Here is a 25,451-nt window from a genome sequence, read left to right as displayed (position 1 = left end):
CATTAATATGCATGACTTTCGCTAATAATCATACTCGACTAAGATCCTGATGGCCTAATTACCAAATTTGATCAAAATTTTATTTAAAAAATGCAGTTTCTAGAGTGGTAAAACGAAACTCAAATACAAAATTACCTCATAAGTCTCACTCATAATAAAAATCATCCAACACCTTGAGGATAATAGTCTATTTACCAAATTTTATTAAAATCAGATCAGAAATAAGCTCTCTGTTAAGATCAGCCAATCAAATGCAAGATAATCTTATTAATATGCATAGATCTTGCTCATAATAAAATACGTTATATATCTTGATGCTATATGCATATTTACCAAGTTTAATAAAATATAATCAGAAATGGCCGCTTAAATGTTGATAAGCTCATAGAATCAGATGCAGAATTAAGTCATTAACCCTTTACCTCATGCAAGCGTCTTTGGACGCCTCTACACCATTCGCACTGAAGCGCCTTTTGACGCCTCTACAAAAGTTGCATGGAAGCGCCTTTTGACGTCGGCTGTAAACATCAGCCATTTTGAGCCGGTTTTTGTAGTGCCACCTTCAGGGAAAAACCCCTATTAGATACTACATTCATTTCTGTAAATGACAATTACGTCAGATCACGTGGTCACTGTTTATGCACTGGTCAATATCTGCTATTTAAATTAACTGGGTTGTAATCTCCACTCTCCAAAATGGTGGTCGCGGATTTCATTCAGTACTTATGAACTTTTCACGATTAGAATCACAACTATGAAAGATTCAATAACCTAGGTAAAGGCTCTGATATTGATGTAGGCAGAAATTAGTTTTTATAAATTATCAAATTCAGATGACTTAGTGATGTAGACACAGACGAAAAACTTGTAAATTTCGAGTATGAGAAATGGCAGATACGGTTGGTTACGCGGCCTCACTGACATGACGGTGAACGAGTTCTCTCAAGATTTTAAAGCACATAAAAAATTCTTCCGTGATAAATAATTACTCAGCTATAATAATCAGACTTTACTCTTAAATTTTTCCACACATAATAGATGTGTACCAAAAATGTAAAATGGTTCAAGGGTTAAAATAGATATTGGAAATAGTATGGAAATAAAATGCATTGATGTTAAGTTCTCATTGTATCGTGTACAACTGGTAACTTAAACTTATAAAAAAGTGTGATGGCCTTGATTTACATCTAAACTTTGTTCTTTCTTTTCTAAATATGGAACAAGTGTAATTTGTCTTTGTCTCCCAGCCTACAACCCCCTCCCCACTACTTTGCATAATAAATAAATGGAGTAGAATCTTAAATTACTTATATATTATTATGGTAGTTCCTATCAGCAAGTGGTCAATGTTGTGCTTCAATGTTTTAAAATAAACAATGCTGAATAAAAAAAACAAGCACTTTAAAATGAGACGATAATAGTGTTATTTTTACATGAGCTAAATTCATCTACATGGTTTTCACGGCTGCTCTCTCTATGGCTGTTCATGCCATTAGCCAAGTCATTTGTATGAAAAATGTTATTTTTGTCACTTTTTTTAATATTAATATGTCTGGCTCCCATGCATTATCAAACTCATACAAGAGCCTATATTTTATGTTTGATCAAAATCTCATCACAAATATGACTTCAGATAAAAAATATGACAATTAGATGCAAGATCACATCAATAATATGCATAGAATTACTCATTACTGAACTTGTCAATGAACATAAAAACATAATCCCCATATTCCATAGCTAAACACAACTGGATCAGAATTATGGCTTCCAGGGTGGTAACAAGCTTAGCCAATCAGATGTAAGATCATCTCGTTAATTTGTGGATCTTGCTCATTATTGAAAAAATATTGTCTAATTGCCCATTATTAAGTTTAATCAAATTGGATCAAAAATATGGCTTCTAGAGTGTTAACAAGCTCAGCCAATCAGAAGCAAGTTCACCTCATTAAATAGGCATGCAATTCATTCATTAATAAGCCTGTAACATGAGAACCAAGCATGTTTTCCAAGTTTACTCAAACTCTGATAAAAAATATGGCCTCTTGAGTCATAACAAGCAAAGCCAATCAGATGCAACATCACCTCATTAGCATGTTAAGATCTCACTCATGATCAAACTTTGAGATTGTGATGATAAAAGCATATATTCAAACTCTGCCAAATATGACCTAAAGAATGGAAACGAGTTCAGCCAATAAGATCCAAGATTACCTCATTAACATGCACATATTTTGATCACATCAAACATATCCAAGCTCTTGATGATGATGATGATGATGATGATATAAACCCTTATTTCAAGTTTGATATAAAATGGATCATAAATATGGCTTCCAGAGTTGAAACTAGTTCAACCAATTAGTGCAAGATACATCATTAATAAGCACTGATCTTATTCATCATCAAATTTTCATAAGATCTTGATGACATAAGCATATATTCGAAGATTTATAAAAACTGGATCAGAAAAACTGTCTCCAGAGCGGTAACAAGCTCAGCAATCAAATCAAAGATCATGTCATTACCCAGTAATACATTTCAAACTTATCTGAGATTTAAATGATATAAAATATATTCTAAGACTGCTCAAAACTGAATCAGAAAAATGGCCTCCAAAGTGGTAATAAGGTCAGTCAATCAGATTAAAGATCACCTGATTAAAATAAATACATAGTTCGTGCACATTACTGAATTCAAGAATTTTATGATATATGTCATCATTCTAAGTTTGATCAAATCAGATCAGAAATATGGGCTGCAGAGTAATAACAAGCAATTGTTGATGGATGGATTATTCAAGATGGACATAGGTCCATACTATAGCCTCATTTGGCTTTTGGGTCAGGTATACTAAAGGGTATAGCATATTAAAAGGTAACTGTCATGTATAGCTGATACATAAAATTTTTTTTAAAAGGTCCACTGCAATACTATCTTTAAAAAGGAAAGAATGTTATTCAAGCATTTCATGTATAGCCAATAATATGCTGAAAAACTAAACTTGTGAGTAGTAAAATTCTGTAAGCGTTCAATTGGTTTTTAAAGATAAAATAATTCAGAATGGTAGTGACCATCCGCCAGGCAGTTATATGACATGTCGTATAAATCAAAAAAGGGTAGATATTACTCCACCTGGGGTACTGAAGACACTTGACTAGAGCGGAGTGATTCCACTGTGTGCATAAGCCTCCTGTTTTCTAGGGTCAGCCTTTTCACTTCGTCATTCATATGTTCATTCTCTTCCTCCAGCTCCTGTCATAAAAACAGATAGATGAATAGATCCAGTTTAATTCTATCGTGTTAACCCATAAATTCATGATAAAACCTGTTCTTAATGGTTACCTCAATATCATAAACCTGTCAAGGGCAGTAACTTTGTCCAGACCTTGGTTTAATTACAAATCTAAAACATTACCTCAGTTTATTTGTTAAAATATATAACTTACCTTCTGTCTGTAAATCTGAAATTTATCTTCCACTTTGAGAATTCACTGAGAATTAGATTGCAGTTCTAATATCCTGGATTCATCGTATACGAGTCTTTACATTTATGAGAACAATCTCAACAACTCTTTTAACTGAGAGAAATTCTCTCATCTTGAGAATTCTAGAATATAAAAATGGGAAGATAACCTATAATGTTCATGTCTAACCTATTATATGCTCTGTCTTTAACAAAATATCCAAATAGTCTGATTATCATAAAACTAAATTCTATAAAATTTTACAGCTAGGTTTGATCATTATACATTTACCAAATCAAGGGAATGCAAATCCATTCGTGAAACTGTTATAGACACATTTTTCATGTACATGATATAGGACTTTTAAAACTAGTAAATTCTGTCCTCTTTCCAGAAAGATTTAACTTTTTTAACAAGTACATATCTTACTGATTCAAATAATGATACATTTCTAAAATCTTGAAAATGCATGGGGAAAAAATGGGTTCTTAGTAAGGTGAAGTTTATAATATACCCCTCCACTACTTCTGTGGCTCATGTCAATGTTTTTGAAGCAGTATTCAATAAATGCAAGACCATCAGTCAAAGCAGCCCAATTTATAAGCATATCATTCAAAACTGCAGCTTTAGTGACAATATGGTATTGCAAACGAACTATGACATGAATAAAAAAAAAAAGCTTTTAGGCAGGTCACGATACACAATACTGAATAAATCCAAGAATGTAATTCACAGCAACCAAATTTTGGTGTGACAGTCATATTCATTGCATCCCCAGTCTATACTTGGTGGAAACAGCTCAATAAATGTAGATTTAACATGATTTTTGCAGACCAATTCATTATCATTACAATTCAGTTTGTTACCCACATTCATCCCAAGATATATTCACACCACAAGTTTGATTTCAATACGTAGTAATATAGGTGTAACAACCTGGACAGGTTGTTACACCTATGGACACCTGGATGAATGGACAAAGTGAATTCTACATTTTCAAAGTATGAGTTATAAAAAAATGTACATGCATTTAAGCAATGATGAGAGATATCAGTATAACAGGTGTTTTTCAAAGATTCTTTTACAGGTGTCATAAATGAATTTATATTTGTCACAAAAGAACTTGATAAGTATATTATGCTTTTAACCATTTTCTCTTTGGTAAATTTTAGTCACATGCTTTCAACTACTTATCATGTCTTAGAATTATATCATGTAACAAATTCATTCACACTCTTACCAGCTGTACATGCAAAAGCAAGTTAGTAATCAACCCCAAGTAACTATTTGAAATCAAAACTATATTCAGTTTTGCTTGTAAAACTCTATGACTCCCAGAAAATCAGCCATACATCTTTAACACTTTTAAGGCAAAGGACGGGAAATCTATCAAATTCAGACTATACTAAATCACTTGTGAAGAAATATTACAATGCTAATAAAACATTCCTTTTCTTCTCATTGCATCTGCAGTTAGCATCAGTTTATATCTTGTTATTTTGGGATTAATGATATTTCTCAGTGCAAGATAAGCTATTCATAACACCAGTATACTTGGTGGAGGAAGAACCTTGGCAAAACCCCTAGTAAGACTCACCCACCCATGAGAAGCTAATCGTAGCTTTCACATACCCACATCAGCTGAGCCTGTGCTAACAAGATTTTAGTAAAACAACAGTCTTAAGTAAAAGAAAAGTTGAAAAAAATGTTTGCAAATATTTGAACATTACCACTGTAACAAAAATCACCAGGAATTCAAGGGATTTTCTTGGAATATCATAGGATAAATAAGGTGAGAAAATTCATGTGACCTGGCGATTTTTGCGATTTATTTTCTATTGACTTTAAGTGCAAAAAGGTACCTAACTTAGCAGGATTTTTTAAAACTGATTTTATAGGGCATGTACTGACAGAAGAAAAACTTCATAAACAACTGATATAGTTTTAGATTGTAACTATGGATAACAACAGAAAAATGAAAAGTCAGAATTACATAGTGCAAAACAGTCTGATTTTGTAATTCCAGCTAAAATATCTGACTGGATCTGAACTATTTTTTTTTGTGTGCTAGGGTTTTCCAAACTGGACAATAAAAGTTTGGATAGATAACTGAACTTATAGGTCTAAGCTGTAAGAGTATCCTTGCCTTTATTAAAGAAATTTTTTCAGAAATATTTGACCTTATTTTTTCCTAGCCATTCTCAGATTTATTGGGCCCTAAAAAGCCGAGAAATGTTTTTTTCTTTCAGATAAAGTTTGTTTGAGTGTTCTTTTAATTTTAAAAACAACAGCACCATATCTGATGTCAGGCACTTAGAACAATTGTCCAAACTTGAAAGCCCTTCATGCCAGATTACTGTCTCTTAAATTTGGTCAAGGTCTGTTCAACAGCTTTTTAAAAGTTGATAAGTCCTTGAAACCTTTTCTTCTATTATTAGTAACAGTGGCCATATATGATGGCAGATCAGCATCATTTGCAAAAATTTGAAAACCCTTCATGCCAGTGTGCTTTTGGTAAAAGTTGATCGAATTCTGAGTATAGATTTTTTAAAAAGAACTTTAAACTTTTTCTAATTTTATTAGTAACAGCCATATTTGATAACATATTTGGCATCATTTGTAAAAATTTGAAAGCATTTTATTTGCTGTAAAATTTAGTCAAATATTGTTTAATGGTTTTGAAGGATACATAATTTATGGGTTTTTTTCTGCTTTGAGTAACAGCAGCCATATTTGATGATGCAGCATCATCTGTAACAAACCGAAAGGCCTTCATGCCAGAACATTTAGATTATATTTTTGGTTTAGTTCTGTTCATTGGTTTCTGAGAAAGCATTTTATTTCCAGTAAATTATGTTTCCGGGAGAATGCTTACCCAATCACATTACATCAGGAATATCAGCCTGCTACCTCATGAATCCAGCTCTACTAAAAGACGAAAATCATCTTACTGTCTATTTTTAGACAAAGGGCAATAACTCTTGCCATTACCTCCCCTTGATACCACCAGGTGTCACCAGTTTTTTGCTGAGCGAGACATTAATGTGGACACTCGGGGTGGTTGGGAGGGGTTTTAAGTAATGTAATTGGATAAGTATTCTAGGAGAAACATAATTTACTTTAAAAATTTGCTTTCTCCTTCAAATACATTCCCCAATCATATTATGTTAGGAGAATAAGTAATAGGAGGAGGGGATGCTGAGCATCTGGCCTCTACATCAGGTATCCTTCTGGAGTGGCTGGATTCCCTAAGTGAAAGATAACCCTTTCTCCTAATGGCCTAAGCAACACAGCCCTAGATCCCTTGATCTGGAAATATATATATATATATATATATATATATATATATATATATATATATATATATATATATATATATATATATATATAAACACACACACACACATACATACATACATGACTGAGAAGCTAATGGGCTAAGTTGATTGGTCTAGTTGGATCTGGTGGTCATCTGTGCTGCTGCACCGGCCCTACCCAATTCAATGTTCATCTCTGGAACACTAAATCTCTGAGGTAAAATCTTGAGAAAGTTGACTATGCATGCCAGCCAACAGATTCTATAATGTCTTGGATCAAAACATTGCATTTGAAAGTGAGGCTCGCAGAAATGGCTCTAATCTTGTGAACTATAATCATCATGAGGTGACTCTGATCGTCAGATATCTCCGAGTACACCGACCATATACCTACTTCAACCATGAAGCAAGGGCTTGAGGGGTGATGCCTCGTTTTCTGACCTTGACCGGGAGGAAGTGATAATTGCACATGTCACAACTTGTCTGTGTGTCTCAAGTAGTGCTTATGGGTGCAGATGTGAGGCTACTCTGATCTGGTGAGATGTCAGAGTACATCAAGAATATGACCCCCTCCAGCCAGGAATAAGGGGTGTGAAGAGTGATATCCTGTGTTCCATCTCACAGAGATTGCACAAAACTTCAGAGCAGTAAGCCACATGAGATGAGACATTGCTAATGCCACAACTTGTGTCTGTGCATCTCAAGTAGTGCTTGAGGGTGCAGACAGGATCTTGCATGGCAGCCTCCTTGTCTATGGAAGAGAGAGGACGAATGATGATGCATCAGTTACCTATGGATGTCAACTGAATTTTGGCAACAAAGCCTGGTTGTGTAAGGAGGATTACTGAATGATCCAAACTATACATAAGATAGTTTGGGTCAACTGAAAGGGCATGTAGCTCACTGATCCTGCATGTGAAAGCTAACGCTATCAGGATGCATGTCTTGTACGATATGAACTTTAGTGAAGCATGAGTGAGAGGTTCAAACTTGCTTGAGTTGAGCCAAGTTAGAACCTGAGATAAATTCCATTTTGGAAACAATGTTATGGATTTTGGTTGCTGGAGATCAAACTGTCTGACAGATCTGAGAGATCTTTATCATGGTAAATGTCACATCTGCCATGATGTTGGAATGTGTCCGAGATCATGGATCCATGAGGGCACGAACAGAATCTTGCATGGCTGCTGTTCTCAACCTGGCTCAGGAAGAAAGCTAGTAGGGATTCTGGATGACTACAGAGAGTAATCTGTTCTGTGCTACAAATCCCGATGGTATCTTGAGAACCACCCAACAATCCAAACTGAAGAGAATTCCAGTGATCATAAAGGGGGATGCAGCCCTCTTACCTTTCATGCTGAAGCTAAAACTATCGGTAAACATGGTCTGTAAGATAGTGACTTTAGCAATGTGTAGGCTAGAAGTTTGAAGGGGTTCAAATCTAGCCATGTTAAAAAAAACGATTGGATCCTTTTGGAGACAAATAAGGGATATTGGTCAAGGAGACCAATATTGTCTAAAAGATCTGATAGGTCTCTATCCCACACAAACATGTTGCCATGATGCCGGAATTTGTCAAATATCATAAGGCGGTAGCCTTTGGTAGCAACTGGGGTCCAAATATTTCTCCTCCAAGAACAGAGCCAGAGAAATTTGGCCAGTTGAGGAATAGAGGCACACAGATGGGCAATATAGATGGTTACTCTTGAGATTCTCTTCACAAACAAAGGTTTGAATTGTCTGACTCGCAAGGCTGTAATGGTAAAAGCTGAGCATGTAGAAGAAGAGGGCAGTTGATTCAGGTTGACCAGAATCTTCCTGGGTGTCTTATCATTGGGAAAAAATGGGGATGCGCCAGAATCCGGTTGGTTAAGAAGAATGAGATTCTGGGATGTATGGAGGTCTGAATTTCTCAGTTCATGGAAAGGCCTAGATGATCTAGTCTAGCTGAGAAGGGAGATCATTCCACCTTGAAGTTGGATAGAACTTACCAAGTGTTTCCTCAAGATACTACCCAGGTATGCTGCTGTCGATGTAGATGATGATGCCTGGAATGGGGAGACGGCAGAGTCCCTGGTGTGAGTGAAAGCCCTGGGGTTAATAAGGGCTGAAGGGAAGAATGGTGAGTTGATGTGGTGTGGCAGCAAATGTGGAAACTAGCACTGGAGTTAGTAAAATAGGTTTTTCATCTTTTCCTAATCCATCTGTGAAATTATCTGAAACACATTTTTGCTTTAACACACGCATTGACTAGAATAAATCTGACTTGACTTTTAGCGCCAAATACCTACAGACTGGTTCTGTACCAAATATGAATTAGAACAAGTAATCTGCGAGCAAAGATTAAAAGTCAGAAAACCTGTCTGTTCTCTCATAACTAAGCCATACTGCTGCTATAAATAGACACCGAGGTCAAAAGTTTGAAAGTTGTTTCTTGTAAATAGGGCAGCTGCTATAAATAGAACATAATACTGTTAGGAAAGTGCATGCAAGTCTATGGACAAGAGTACTCTTATGTCGAAGTTATACAGAAGCCATCTTTTCAATGGGATGTTAATACAAATGAGAGAAAACAAATTATTAGTTTTTTTGAAAGGGGGATATACAGAAAATGCATAATCCAAATACATTTATGCAGAGGGCGTAATTTAGTAACCAAAAGCATAATGATTACACCAAAAGCCTAATGGTTGGCATGTATGCCTTCTGAGGGAACAGGGAGGGCCAGTGAGCTCAAATCAATTTTATACGGCCACTGTACTATTGCATGATAGGGGTTGATGTGGGTGTACATGTGACTATCAATGACTTATCACCCTTACTGTGCGCTGGGTTCTCATCTGACTCAACTTCAAGTTCAGAGTAAGTCATGCCAGGTTGTCGACTCTGCTCGGTCATATCTGTGCAAGACATAAGCTATCCCTTGTGTATAAGCTGTGAGTACTCGAATATCCTACATCGCCGGTAAAGACAGCACTGCCTGCATCACCGGCCTTTCCCCCACTGTCAGCCTTTCCAGCTTTGCTGGTATCTTGGCTTTTCTCATACTGTCGGCATCACTGCAGTGACAGCCTTTCCAGCACTGTCGCTGCATATATGTCAGTCTGGCATGCATCTGTGCCAGCTGCTCCAAAGCCGTGGCTGAACGTGCAGATTTCTCATCGAAACTGCCAGTGAAATAATGATATGTTATTAACTGTCCAGCTAGATGGCCAGATCTATCACTAAGATCCCCATATACATTGTGTAGTTGGCCCATTCTGGCCAAGAGGTCTCAATGCTGGGACAGCTAGACTGCTGATAATGTCGGGGCGACTACCGATGTTGGTTGGACAGATGGTGTCAGTGTGGCAGTACATGTATTATTATTATTATTATTTGGGTCCAGCTGATCAACTGTAAATCCCATACACCTCAACTTAGCAGCCTGAAGGTCATGCTCTGACATGTGGAGGTTTACCCCATCTGAGTTGCCTAAAAAAAGCGGAATATTCCCCTAATGTTTTGCTCAGATTGAAGAGAGTGTGGTTTTGACTGCTGTACCGATTGACGCATCTTATCCAGCATGGATGGTCCTCTTCTTTATCCTCTCCATCCCCTGACATAATGGTATGTGCTGGTTCCATGCAATGAACATTAGCTGGAGTGGGATGGGATTCCAGCAACCCCCACATGGCTTACCACTTAGATTGATTTAGGGTGGAGGCTAAGGATGTCAGAGGTATCCTGTTGTGACCTTGTCTGTCTCTCTTTCCCTTTGCCACTTTCTTTAGTACAGCAGCGCAAGTGTTTTCCAATCAAACACAGCATATTTAACTCCTTTCCTTCAATGTCGAACAGAGCAATCTTTGTGCACATGTATGTCATGCATGTAGTAAACATTCCTCCTGAAAAGACACTAGATGAGAGAAAACAAAGCATAGATTTGTAAATTAGGATGTGACTAAATAGCTAATAGTATAAATCATCTAACTCAGCAGCCCATACTACATATTACTGGTGATGTATATCAGAAACAATGTATACATAACATAACAAAGCAGGGGTCATGGCAGACTTCCATGCTTTGAAATTGCATATAGATTGATTAAATAATCTGTGGAAACGATACAAAAGACACAAACAAAAACAGAATCTAGTAAAGGGTTGAAATTACTAGGTCACTAAAACAGTGCCGTAATGAACAGACCCATAAATGTGTCATATCATTAACCTATGTCCTATTTTAAGCTTAAGCACAATGGGTGGTTACTAGAAAAGGGACAATGTGTACATACTATAAACTGAACCAGAGTCATGGTAGGCTACCAGGACTCTGGAACAAGAAACAAGTAATATATTGAAATTACTAGGTTGCTGAAACAAAACACTGTCATGACCACATGTTGTAGACGCTGTGCAACAGAAACCATATACATAACATAAACAAAACAGGAGTCATGGTAAACTTCCATGCTCTGAAGTGACCTGTAGAATGCTAAATTGATATATGCTAAAATGACACAAGACACATAAAACTAAAGCAGAAAGTAGTAATGTGTGAAATTACTAGGTTGCTAAAAACACTGTCGTAACTAACAGATTGATGATGTGTCATATCAGAAACCTATGGCCCTGTTTAAAACTTGTGCTGCATGCTTGGTTAATAATAATTCTATCAAAATAACATGAAATACGAATAAATTAAGCCTAATTATAAAGCATCACTTCAGAATTTGCTATTAAGAGTTCAGCAGCAGATGTAGTAAGCGAAAAAAGTCAAATGTACACTAACCTGTAATGACCGTCTGTAAGGTTAACGATAGTGTGGTGGCACACTGGTCCTACAAGACAAAGTCCTGACAAGTGACAAATCTCTTAAAACATTGGCAGAAATTGTATAATAAAGCATACAACCTGCAGTAGTAGACCAATAAATTGGCATTAAAAATGTCTCAGGACACTGCAAAGATAAAAACTGGTGACACCTTGTGGTATCAAGGGGAGGTAATGGGTTACAGCCCTTTGTCTATCTAAAACTAGACAATAAGATGATTTTCATCTTTTAGTAGGGCTGGATTCGCATGGTAGCAGGCTAATATTCCTAATGTAATGTGATTGGGGAATGTATTCAAAGGAGAAAAAGTTACTGAATGTTTTTTATCTTTAGTAATGGCAGCCTATCTGATGGGAGATCAGCATTATCTCGGCAAATTATGTCTTATGATCTTTGTCAAGTTTGGTTGAAACTGGTCATATGTTTTTCGAGAATAAGCTGAAAACAGCAATTGCTGATGGATGACATATGCTAGATGCAGAAGAATGCCATATGGTCACATGACCTTATGGCCAGGTGAGCTAAACGTTGCAATTATGTCCTGAACATCTAATCAGGTCATCATCTTATGACACTGATAAAGTGTGAACAATTTCACAACTCTGCATTTGTGCTATTATTCTAAAACAGCTTTGGGAATGATGTACAACTGTGTCGATACATGGATTTATGAAAGTATGGAAACATAATGATGGACAGTTGCCAAACAATATGCCCCTTTCTCCTATTACAGAATTGCACAAGTCCAAGCTGTCAGAACTTTTTAAATTAGTCTACTGAACATGGTTGAAGACAAACCTGAAACTTTACACAATAGCACATGACTCAAAAGCAGTACCATAATGAAGAAATCTGAGTAACTAACTTTATTCCATCCTTGATCCTATCAATATGCAATAGAGATTTGGCTATTCTTATGCATTTTTAAAATTAATAAATTTAGAATGAACACAGTGGTAATTTTCAAAATGCAAAATGCAATAGTTACAAAGCAATTAGTTTTATTTAAAACTATTATACAACTGTCTGCAAAAGATTCTAAAAACTAAGTTGTTTTCTCATAAAGTTTGATTAGAAACAATTCACTAGTTGTGATGAACATGCAATTAGACATTTTCTTTTTAAGACAACAGTCAAGTTATAAAAACAAAAGACCAGTTAAATACCTTTTTATACTGGACAAGAAAACTCTGCAGATTGAAACAACATGTCTTATGATGCAACTTGTGACACAAATCCCAAAATCTTATGATGCAACTTGTGACACAAATCCTAAAATCGGATGATGCAACTTGTGACACAAATCCCAAAATCTGATGATGCAGCTTGTGACATAAATCCCAAAATCTGATGATGCAGCTTATGACACAAATCCCAAAATCTGATGATGCAGCTTATGACACAAATCTCAAAATCTGATGATGCAATCTGTGACACAAATCCCAAAATCTGATGATGCAACTTGTGACACAAATCCCAAAATCTGATGATGCAGCTTGTGAAACAAATCCCAAAATCTGATGATGCAGCTTGTGACACAAATCCCAAAATCTGATGATGCAATCTGTGACACAAATTCCAAAATCTGATGATGCAATCTGTGACACAAATCCCCAAATCAAAATATAACTTGAACTTGGCAACACAAAATCAAAACTCCAAACTAAACTTGTACTTGGCAACACAAAATCATAAAATCAAAACTTAAACTTCTTCATTTCTGAAATAAAGTAACATAATTACTGATTTAACTTGCTGCTGTTTTCATAATTATTATTGTTTTCTTTTGAAAGAACAATTAGCAAGAACTATACTTTATACGGTATCTTGTTCTTATTGTATGACTGCTGCTTTCTTATCTAATGTTTCCCAACTTCTAAATTCTGGTAACCCATGGCTAGGCTGTGATGTACCCATAACTGGTATTCCACATATGGTTAATACCAAGTGGAATATTAATTAATAATGTCAGTGGTGCAGGATGGACCATGCAGTAGAGTGTGCATGTCACTGGTAACAAAAAGACAAAAAGATGAATCAATGTGAGAGTTATAAAAAAAAAAAACAGAAATCAACTAAGACTACGGTGTGTGTGCCTGTTTCTATGTGTGTGTGACAGACAGAGATGCTGGGAAAGAAAGCATAACTAGGTCAAACAATTAAAAGGCAGCAATTATTTTTTTAAAAACAGAAATGGGCTTTTTATAAAAACAGTGAAAGAAAATATAAATATGCATAAGTTCACTAGAGAAAATAAATTGAGTAATAGAGAACAAACCACCTCATTAAGAAACACTTCAAAGTAGAGAAATCAGACATTAAAGCTATGACATTCTGCAATGCTAGCTGATTCTAACATTAAAAATACAATTTGAAAAGGTTACAGAAAATTATTCACTGCATTTATCGCGTACATTTTTAACAGATTTGTCAAATTCTACATTTCAAGTTAGTTCTTATGTAGTGACTCATCTTCCAGCTGGGTGGCTTTCTCTTCAGCTTTAAATGGTTTGAGTTTAGATTTTCTTTGATCTTGTACAAGAATGTTGGCAATAATGAGCATTTATCAGATGCTTTGGTGTATTTATAAACATCAGTGATGGATTTATGGCCAGTTCATTTAATAAATTCATAAATTCAATTTCGAGAACTTCTTAATACACAGATTTGGCACACATTTTGTTGCTGCTATGGTTGGTATAGCATCATTCAAACCCCACTTAGATGTGTGTGTGTGTGTGTGTGTGTGTGTGTGATTTGGATTTTTAATCTAGATTTTAAAAAATTTCAGTCTTATCACTATGATGTCTGGCAGTTTATAGTGATGTCTAGCACTGAGGCATCATGCCACAGACATGTAGCATGATGTCCCAACCCAACATTATCCTGACACTGGGCCAACCAATCCTATCATTAAGCTCTTAATGCTGTGTGCCTAGCGAGACAGCTGTTTGTACCATTTTTATAAGTCTTTGTTATGACCCAGCCGGGGTTTGAACCAGTAACCTCCTGCATCCGAGGTGTATGCTCTAACCACTAGGCCACTGGAGCAGTCCCACTCAGATATAATGGAATGTACTTTGTTAATACCAACCACCCTAGATCTGTAATGCCAATTTTTTTTCCGCCATTGGCCAGCAGCAAAATCCATAATTTCAGACAGCCTTTATATATCTTTATACATATAAACAATTGCACTTCCTGTCGCAGTGGCAAATATAATAATAATATTCAATATAGCCCCCATTTTCATCAGAATCAATTACAAACTGTTTGTGCTGAGAATCACAATGCTCAAATGCAGCAAGTATACCAACGAACTTGCAGTTGTAGAAAAATACAATGTGTCATGGAATTGTGTGTACTTAAAGTCAAGGCATTATATAGGAATGGAAATGTACAAAAGTTTCATTGCATTATACAGCGATACCAGAGGGTTGTGTAAATGTAATTATTTCAAAATACTGAGAGCAGGTTTCCCAATGCTGCACATACAAAGTGCCTACATTGAGAAACCCTGATTACCTCAAGTTCCCTGGCCATAGATTTCACCTAACCAGGGTACTTATAGATCAATTCACAATGCTGACTGTTGCCATGTGTTAAAACTGGATACTGATTAATTTTTGCGCATGTGCATTTTGTGTAGGGAAAAATAAAGAACAATGACCTATCAAATTTAATGATCATCAGATTTTATCCAAGTTTTAATCAATTGGAAAATCAACGTCTTTAACACAGAACATTATATAATAAGCATTTTATTTCCTTTTCTTAATATGTATTACTATATTTTCGATAATGAGATTAACACAATGTCTTCTACCTACCTATATTTGTGTGTGTCTGTGTCTGTGTATGTGTTTAAAGTTGGCTAGATGGTGTGGACTCTAAATCTGGTAATCCAGTATTTGCCAACACAAGCAAGTCTTTGGCAAAACACTTCCCATTAGCCACGTAAACCAGTATGGAAAGAAATCAATTTGTTAGTACCACATTCCCATATTCCTCTGTATATTAAGAGTAAGTCATCAAATTTCATAAGATGAAGAATCAAGACAAATGTCTAGCATGTATTTACGCTGAACAAGTTGTCAGGAGAAATAAAGATTTTAAGACTGTGGCAGGACTAATGCTGGTAACATCTGTAAAAGGAAAGAATGTATGCAAAACACAGCTGTGCCTGATTGGTAAAATTGTTAACATGAACCTGCCTTTGCTGAAGAAGTTAAATTAAGCACAGGTACAATTATGTATTAAATTTATTTTATATCGTAAACCTCATACATATGATACTGTGATCACTTACTAATACAAGTTTGACAGTATAACGACTGAAACATGTAGATACTGAGAAAACAAGTAAATAATGTCAATGCCTGCCTGAAATACAGTGTCACAGCATATCTATAAAATATAATTATTTCTTTAACTTTACATGTGAAATAATTTTCTTTCACAGTACACAGTCTAACCGTCTTACAAAACTACAAGTATCACATAATGAAATTTGTCAGTGATCATCATACTTGGGATTGTTGAATCTAAGACTAGACAACTTTTTGTAGTACATATTTTTACTCTCTTCAGGCAAAGTTTGCATGTAATTGGTGATTTTATTAGCTATTTGAATTCACATTTTATTTTTTTCTGCTTTACATGAAATGCACATGCTTGGAATTTCATTTCCATTGCCAGGACTTTAAAAGGTGATCTATACATTAAATTCTCAGTGTATTATCACAATACTATGAGATTTGTCAGAAAGCTGTCCATTTTGCAGAAGCAATCTTCCTCTGTAAATATAAGTGAAATACAAAATTGTATTCTTTCTTGCTATCTATTTTATGCAATAGTTATATATATATATATATATATATATATATATATATATATATATATATATATATATATATATATATATATATATATATAGTTTGGGAACCTATTCTTAATGTTATATACAGTTAGACCTATGTTACTGAATGTCATAAAATCAATAGACCATTGTCTGTTTCAAATCTGCCAGGCTTTATAAATGAATACACAAGTTTACTTTCATTATATGTTACATGCATTAAAGGATGAGTAATGGAGTAATGTCTGAGTTCTTATAATCTGTGAAATTATTTTTGTCAACACAGATTCATTTATGAAAATGGCTTTTATAATAACAATCTCATACAATAGTTCTCATGCATTAATTCAATGTTTAACAAAGCCAATTATCACTGTACAATGAATATCACTGGAATCTTAGTTAACCATGTCTCATGTACTACAGAGCTCAGTTATTCTATTGTTAGCTGTTTCATGAAGGGTTTCATGTAACGTGTATGCTGCAGTCGATGGTGATGCTGGCTTGAAGAATGGTATTGGTTTACATGTAGTGAGAGACCAAAGCTGTACAACTAACAGGTCCACAGGAAATAAGGTGGTTCATGGGATCCTTCGGCTGACTGGAAGGAGTTGACCATGGGTGGTTGCTCTTTGACCATTTGACAGGTGAAAATATAATTCAATATTGCTATACAAGTGAAAAACAACTATATATAACTTCTTACTTGTGAATGAACCATACATTGTTCATATTTGTTTACAAGCTCTAGAGATGATTGATCATTCATGGTGACCGATCATATCTGTTCATAAATAGCATGCATTCATCATACCTGTGTCAGATCTATATATCAATCATATATGTTTGTAAGTTCCATGTGTTGATTCGTTTGATTACTTGCTGCAGCTGCATGTTCTGATTTGTTCCATTTAGGAATTATATAATCTCCTTATATAATTTGTTGAAATCAGTGTGCATCATGCTGTTAAACCCACTGTTGGACTTATGTTCACGAGTATGCATGGTGTCAGATTGATTCTGTTAAACCCACTGTTGGACTTTATGTGCGTGACTATGCATGGTGTCAGATTGATTCAACTACATTATAAACAAACATCTAACTCATGAAATTGATTGCAGCACCTTTGCTACTGACCAATGATTATAATGATCTGAGTTGCTATTGACCAATGATTATAATGATGTGAGTTGTTACTCACCAATGATTATAATGATGTGAGTTGCTATTGACCAATGATTATAATGTGAGTTGCTACTGACCAATGATTATAATGATGTGAGTTGCTATTGACCAATGATTATAATGTGAGTTGCTACTGACCAATGATTATAATGTGAGTTGCTATTGACCAATGATTATAATGATGTGAGTTGCTACTGACCAATGATTATAATGATGTGAGTTGCTAGTGACCAATGATTATAATGTGAGTTGCTACTGACCAATGATTATAATGATCTGAGTTGCTATTGACCAATGATTATAATGATGTGAGTTGTTACTCACCAATGATTATAATGATGTGAGTTGCTACTGACCAATGATTATAATGATGTGAGTTGCTACTGACCTATGATTATAATGATGTGAGTTGCTAGTGACCAATGATTATAATGATGTGTCTAGTGACCAATGATTATAATGATGTGAGTTGCTACTGACCAATGATTATAATGATGTGAGTTGCTACTGACCAATGATCATAATGATGTAATTTAAACTGACTGAATGCTTTCAGAAATATGATTTGGATGATGCAACAATTTCCAAGAAAGCTGCAAGAGGTGCATCAAGGAGATCCATGTGACATGTGGGTAAACAAAAGCTAATTATTAAAACTTTGCAATAAAACCACAATCATATTATATATCGGTTAGACAATATTATCTTGTGTGACCCTCATAATACTGCAGGATTGTGGACTCGGAGGGTACTGGCAAAGAAAACGTGAGTGATAAAGTACCCTTGATATCTCTCCCAATACCCTTTTCATTGCACCACCCTACAACACTTGCATATATAGCGCAATGCTTCACATACACCTCCACCTGTGTATTTAGCATCAAAAGAGACATTATTAATTTCACTACAAGCCTAAACAACTCCCCTCAATAAATAATGATAAAAATAATTTACATCTCACATAGGACAACAAGTACATTCCCTGCTAAACATAAAATTTAACACAAGCTCAAAATCCAAAATTAAATATGAAGCCTCCGATCCATCTCCATAATATGAAGTTTAAAAAAATGGAACCAAAGCTTAATAAGTTAGGTATTTCTAACTTTTTTTTATCACATAACATTCACCTTTTTAGCATTATGTAATAATGGGAACATTTGCCTAATGAAACCAAAAATGTGGGAGAAATGAGTAAACCTAACATGTTGTCCAATGCAACTCAGGGTTCCTGCCACAAACTGATAAAAAAAATTCTATACCTTTACCAGACCAAACAATAAAAATTTCCAGACCTAACAATGGGACAAGTTTATTGACCTAATGAGGCTATTTTTACTTGAAAATTACTAGTTAAGTGTAAAGAGATGAAAAAGTAGAACGTAAACTACAAGATTTTATCCATATACTAAAACTTCTCCCAAGTGCTGGTTTCTGTAATGACAAAAAATTAAGACTTTTCCACGATATTTTAGTCATTTTTCATTTTGTCCAGACATTTTCAAGACCAAGCAATTTTCAAATTTTAGACCTTTTCAATAATTCCAGAAATGCATGGGAACCATGGCAAATAAACCTATGCAGAAAAAGTTCAGAAATGCCCAGAAATCTATTGTAATGCAGACAGACTGCTTTATATTGCTACTTTCACACAGTATGACTCTTGTGCACCACCCTCTGCACAAACTTTTTTCATATATCAACCTACTGAAATTAAAAAAACTTGCCTCTCTGATGAAAAGGGTGCTGGCCTCTCCACAGACAAAAAATGGTTGTCAAAAGGCAGTGCCAAGAAGCATTTAATTAAAAAATTCAATGACAACAAATCAATCAGATATCTGGCACACAAAAAGTCAGTCTTTCAATAACTACAGCCAACTAAATACAATCTGGCAACTCTCATCCAATCTGAGTAAGATCTCCAGTAAAACTTTCACCACCAGTGGCCAATCCTTAATTCCTATATCTGTAAAATGGAAAAATGCTATTGAATCTACCAGTACATCCAAATACTACAATTGTTCTCAAATTTCATGGAGAAATAAAAAATAAATTTGGGAATGAATGTACAAAAAGATCACATTAAAATGTCCTGTTTTGTATCGGATCAAATGAACCAAGCTAATAAGCAGGAATTTCCTGTGAAAATGTTGAACATTAAAATGATGTTTTCTTTCTACCTGTTCAATTAATATTAAAGAGAACAGCTTTCTTTAAGTATTATTTTGAATAAATGGTATTTAGCAATGTTGTTTGATATTTTTAATAAGTACTTAACGTTAACTTGCACCTGGGATTATTTTGTTATATACAATGTTTAAGGCAGCAGCAAATACTGTTGAGAATTATTTGTTCTTCTATCTCTTTGCACTCGTCTGTTAAAATACAAACTATGTGATACAAATGATCTCAAAGGTGTTATGATTTAATTCTGAATTATTGAAAGTCATTGAATAATTTCAATATGAAATCAATACTCATTTGAGATCCTCTACACTCAAGCATAGTTTTATCACATGATGTTTGTAGTATTTTTAATTTTGTACCTCTTAGCTTGTGTTAAAGCTTGTGTTTAAGGTTTCAAGAAAAAGAGGCTGGTTTAACAAATGACTGATTAGTAAGATTGCTACAAGATGGACATAATGCTTCAAGTCTTAAAGCACAAGCTTAACCATAAGCAGATGACAAAATAAATTATAAAAGATCATGACATCCTTTGATACAATAAAAACTGTCTCCCTTTGAACACAATCGGAAGCGAGTTTTGAGATTTGTTTCTCTAAAAAACAACCTTTCTTTAAAATTTCTGTCCATGAGGATACAATCTTGACTGGGTTCTAGTGAACTTTATGCACTTTATGAAATTTATGAGACTGAATTATGATTATAACAAGAGTCCCTTGCAGTGACTCTAGCACTACTGGCTGGAAAGAGTTTCCAGGAATTCATGACAAGACCATTTCTTCCTTTTAAGTAAAGAATGGTGAAATCGTCTCTGATATTGGCTCTTCCATTTAAACATACATGGTTCTTTGTGAAAGAACTTTTAAAAAAATATATGTCAGGGCACTCTGACTACTCAAAGTTCATGTGAAAATGATACAAAATTATGAATTGCACATATGGGTAACTGCTCCACATTAGAAGTGCCTTCCCTGGGACCCAAGTATAATTTACTCAACAGACTTAATGATATTCTTCTGAAATAACAAAATTTACAAACTGACTGCTGTAGTGGACATGCTGGATGCCAGATTGGCATAATTTTTATTTAGGACCTACAAATTTTCATTTAGGACTAACAAGGCATCATAAGTTTTCTAGCAAAAACCCCATGTTGATATGACTTTCCATTTTGCAGGAGAAAGGATATGATTTTCCATATATCTGGAAAATATATTCACTTTTATTGGTCTTGAATGTATACATCATTATATAACTGTCAGATACAATCAAATTAGCCTCCCCTGATGAAGGTGTTTGCCATCTTCTTGGTAAAAAAACAAAAAACAACAAAGTTTCTATTGATAGGACCTGTAAATTGTAAAGACTTTGCATAACAACACAAAAATTTTCTTGCTTAAAATCTTCATATAAGACTTCAGTTCACAATGCCATTATTCAGCAACATGCATGGTTTATGCAAATCATTAATTTTTCATGGAATCCATCTTTGCCATAAACTGCTAATAGAAAGATGGCCTATAAGATGGAATCAGCTTGAAAGGGAGGCAATAATGAAAGCCTATTACTTATACACATGTATGTATTATGCAAATTACTTTGAATTCACTGTTTTTCATGGAATACCAATTTTTGTGAATTCAGAGGCTGCTTCGAATAAGGAGAAGACCCAATGAACAATGATACCTCCAACTGTCGAATACCCAGGACTGACAAACTCCACTTTTCTACATTCATGGTACATTGGCAGGCAAAGCCTAAGCTTATATAAATATTCAGAAAATATTTTAAAAATTAATTAGACAAATTAATGTTTCACAACTAGGATGGTTTTTTTTCATGCAAGGATGCAATAAAATACAGCTGCCTCAGTATATTGCACATGCATATCAAGTTGAGTCCAAATGCAAACATCATAAACCATGATCTGCCATGGCATAATGTACCTGCAGATCAGGCTCTATGTTCTTTGTTCTACTTATTACTTCTATTAAACTGCACAGAACAAGATCTGCCAAAACAATTTTGCGACTACAGGTCTGGGTCTGTGTAGTTTGCACTTGGACTCTGTATATACTGTACACATAGGTTGAGTGAGTACAGTATATAAGGTACACATAGGCTGCAATATTATGCAACCATCTTATTATTTTCAGAAGGAGTCTGACCCCAATGATATTTTGCCTGATTTCACTATACACAGGTTTATCTGGCACTGAGCCAATTTTCATAGGCACTGCCATTCTCTGTCACCTGGTACATCAGTCATTACACTCCTGAAAATTCCTCTGTCACAATATCAGCTGTGTTGTGTTTACATTTAGTGTTTCTTGATTGTACATGTATTGCTGTTTTTTTTTACGGATATCAAAGCAACATTCATAAAAGGCAGTGGAACTTCAAGTGCAGTCAGTGGATGTACAACCAACTCAAGAAAAATAAATAATAATAATAATAATAATGAGGACTTTGTATAGCGCCTAATCTTTAGAAGCTCTAAGCGCTTTACAACATTAGACAACACCTATAAGATAAAAAATATATATAATGATATGATTACAAAAACAAACACCATGAAAACAGATGAAAAGAATCCTTAAGTGAAAAACAAAAATCCACATTAAATGCGTGTGTTTAGTCCCTTACAAATTTCACATTATGCCATCAGATGGGTGTCTGAAACTCGAGTGGATGAAAGCTTTAAACAGAAAAATCCTGACTAACAAGGTTTCTGTTTGTTCAGAACATTTTTAGATGGAAGGCCAACCAAAGAAATCCATTTCCAAAGCTTAAATTGGAATATGAAAATAAAGTAACTCCCGGCAGATGCAAGATTTTTGTCCTTTCCCTGGCATACATGTACACCACCCATTCTCAGTTACAACCCACCTCCATTGTACAAATAACATAAAGGTTAATTTACTGTATTTACTGATTTTGATGAGCGTGTTTTTCCTTTCATGAAAATTTTATTCTCCAAAGTTGATGTATTGTGCAAAATTGTATCGACATTTCCACTCTGGAGGTAGTTATAACTTTTGCAAGCTTTTAAAGTTCTTCATTTCTTTTTTATCTGCTGCTTTCACTGAGATTTAATTGTTGGAGAAGTCGCCGTACATGACATTTGGCCACTGTCTCATGTTGTCAGTCCATTCATTTATATTGCAAAATACATCAAGCAACAAACATCTCGCTTCAGACATTTCACTTTTCAATGTAAGTTTCAGTTTTTTTTATGGTGCTTCACAGTAATGTAATGGCAGATGCAACAGTGGTGCTCCAAGCAGACTCATCAACTGAAAGGGTGATAACTGAAAAAATCTTTCTATAATGCTAAAAGCCAGTGACATCGTGAATCAGAACTCCATAGCAGTTAGTATTATAACCAAACAAATCCTTCAATCTGCTTCATTAAATAATTGAAATGCACAAAGGGAAGAGAAGCAACGTTCATCAGTCCTTGATATCTGCAGATACTATATGTTTAAATCCATACATAATAAGATATGATCATATTGTAGAGGGACAACAATGGTGATAATAAGAGAAATGATGAATAAGGAACACATACTCTGTAGGCTTCCAGTGTTCTCTGCTCTATGACAAACTGGGGTGGGGAGGCTGCTTTTTGGGCTCTTATTTCCTCCTCTAGATGGTCCTGTTACAGAGTGAAGGGAAATATGATGGGACATGATAGAAAGACAGTTATGCTCAAAAGAGGATGTCATATTTCACAACTATGACAGACCATTTTCAAAACAGTAGAACATCATGGGAATGTATTACAGAAGTCCTCAACATCAAAAAGTCACTTGAATGAAGAAATGCATTATTACCAGTGGCATCAAAGCATTATCAAGACAGTGAGGGTAATATTAACGATGATTCTCACAATTTTGAAAATGTTCGATTCAAGACTTATACACTGTATTATCTGTTTAATCCAAATCCGTATCAAAATAGATTAATGCAACATTTAACATTATTGAAAATATATTAAAGTAATTTTCTGTAATAAGTTACATGACAATTTTGAAATATATATTCCATTAATATCATTCAGCTTGCTTCATTTTCTTCAAAGTACAGGTAAAACCCATTATAACACGATGCTCGGGGTCCAAAGAATACCATCATGATATAAGCAGGATTACGTTAACCAATTTTTCAAAAAACATCCCCATAGAAAATGTGCATTGAAATTTCAATGTCATCAGTTTTAACTAACCTCCTGATCGTATATCCTTTCATATATCCTTTGTTTTGTTCACCGGATTTACTTCCACCAAACATCAAGCAGTGCCGACTCTATTAAAAAATCTTTCAACTTGTCTGAACTTGATAGCTTTTCTTTATTTTTGTTAATAAATATAACACTGCAGAATGTTTTAGAAAATTTTGGAAGCTAAGGCAACATTAAACACAATGTTGGGATTAAAAATCTGCTAGGATACAAACAATTGGTTTTTCCGAGAGCATGTATTTAGGATGTTAAAAAGAGGCCACCTTAAATAAAAATATGGGAGCCATGCTGCCACCATGTTATGAACAGAATCTCATTATAACGAATCATGTTGTAACGGGTTTTACCTGTAGTAACCATTTCTATCATCTAAGTTTTTCTGCAGTAAAAATTAATGAACATGAAGTGTGGTTTACATACTAATGACTGCAGGCCAAAACTAGATCCATGTGTGCAAAATGTACAGAAACATGTCAACCTCTTGTCCTCTTGCTTTAATCATACAAGCAAGGATTTTTTAAATAAAAAAGGTCTTTGTACAAAGAGTTAAAATGTGTACAACATTACAAAATATCAGCAACAGTCTGAAACTTAAATCTGTTTATCTACATGAGTCCATCAAATATGTCCACCAAACTTCATCTGACTATGATGAGTGGTTTTAACAACAGGGCTAACAAGCTTTTGGAATGTACTTATGGACAGACAGACAGGGCCAATGCAAGATGCCCCTGACGCAAGTAGTGGGGGCATAAAAAGTAATTAAAAAGACTAGGTACTTTCATTAAACCAAAACACTGTATCTTTTCTTAAATAGTGCTAATCTAAGGGCCTATGTAAATATAAACATGCAAATTTCTGTTTCCATAGCACCCTAAAACAATATTGATATATTCAACTACTACTGTACAACTTTGAAATAGTAATGGAGGATATACATTTTTATTTTTAATAAGAAATAGATATCTTCAAAATTAAATTCATAAGAACAAAAGGACCATGTAATGTTAACCCGACTTAAATATTTTTACAGCTGGTCATTCCAATGACCTGTCTTAAATAACTTTACAGCTGACCATTTCACTGGCCTGGCAAAATAAGTATTGTAAAAATACAACCCTATATAAACTATCCTCCAAGCTTTGCCATCTTAATCAATTTTACCTCTTTTACTACTGTCTTTTAAGAACTCCTTCCAAAGATACGGAATAATTAATATGCATACATCTCATATGTAACTTAAGTTATCCAAGATCATAATAATATAAACCCACTCACCGAGTTTTATCAAATGAAATGAGAAAGTCTCTAGAATGTTAACAGCCAAACAAAATGCATATCATCTCATCAATCTTATGCAGATCTTACTTATTATAGAAG

At 34.7% G+C, this 25,451-nt stretch overlaps 1 protein-coding gene across 8 annotated transcripts in view; it reads right to left on the bottom strand.

The window, feature by feature from the left end:
• The window catches only part of LOC149801616 (uncharacterized), a 234,537-nt gene that overhangs the window by 83,419 nt on the left and 125,667 nt on the right, over window positions 1–25,451 (bottom strand). For 5 of the 8 annotated variants that reach the window (XM_089955875.1, XM_089955878.1, XM_089955879.1 and 2 more), the window contains 2 exons: window positions 23,400–23,486; window positions 3,136–3,255 (listed from right to left, as the gene is read on the bottom strand). In XM_089955875.1, the coding sequence (XP_089812001.1) occupies window positions 3,136–3,255; window positions 23,400–23,486 (207 nt within the window). The remainder of the gene's footprint in view (window positions 1–3,135; window positions 3,256–23,399; window positions 23,487–25,451) is intronic. The other 3 variants (XM_089955881.1, XM_089955882.1, XM_089955883.1) reach the window with 1 other exon arrangement.

This window comes from Sinohyriopsis cumingii, chromosome 4 (genome assembly GCF_028554795.1).
Source record: "Sinohyriopsis cumingii isolate HCF-2022 chromosome 4, ASM2855479v2, whole genome shotgun sequence".
In the NCBI taxonomy this organism is placed as follows: Eukaryota; Metazoa; Mollusca; class Bivalvia; order Unionida; family Unionidae; genus Sinohyriopsis; species Sinohyriopsis cumingii.
The sequence above is the reverse complement of the archived record's forward strand: the minus strand, read 5'-3'. Positions and strand labels throughout refer to the sequence as shown.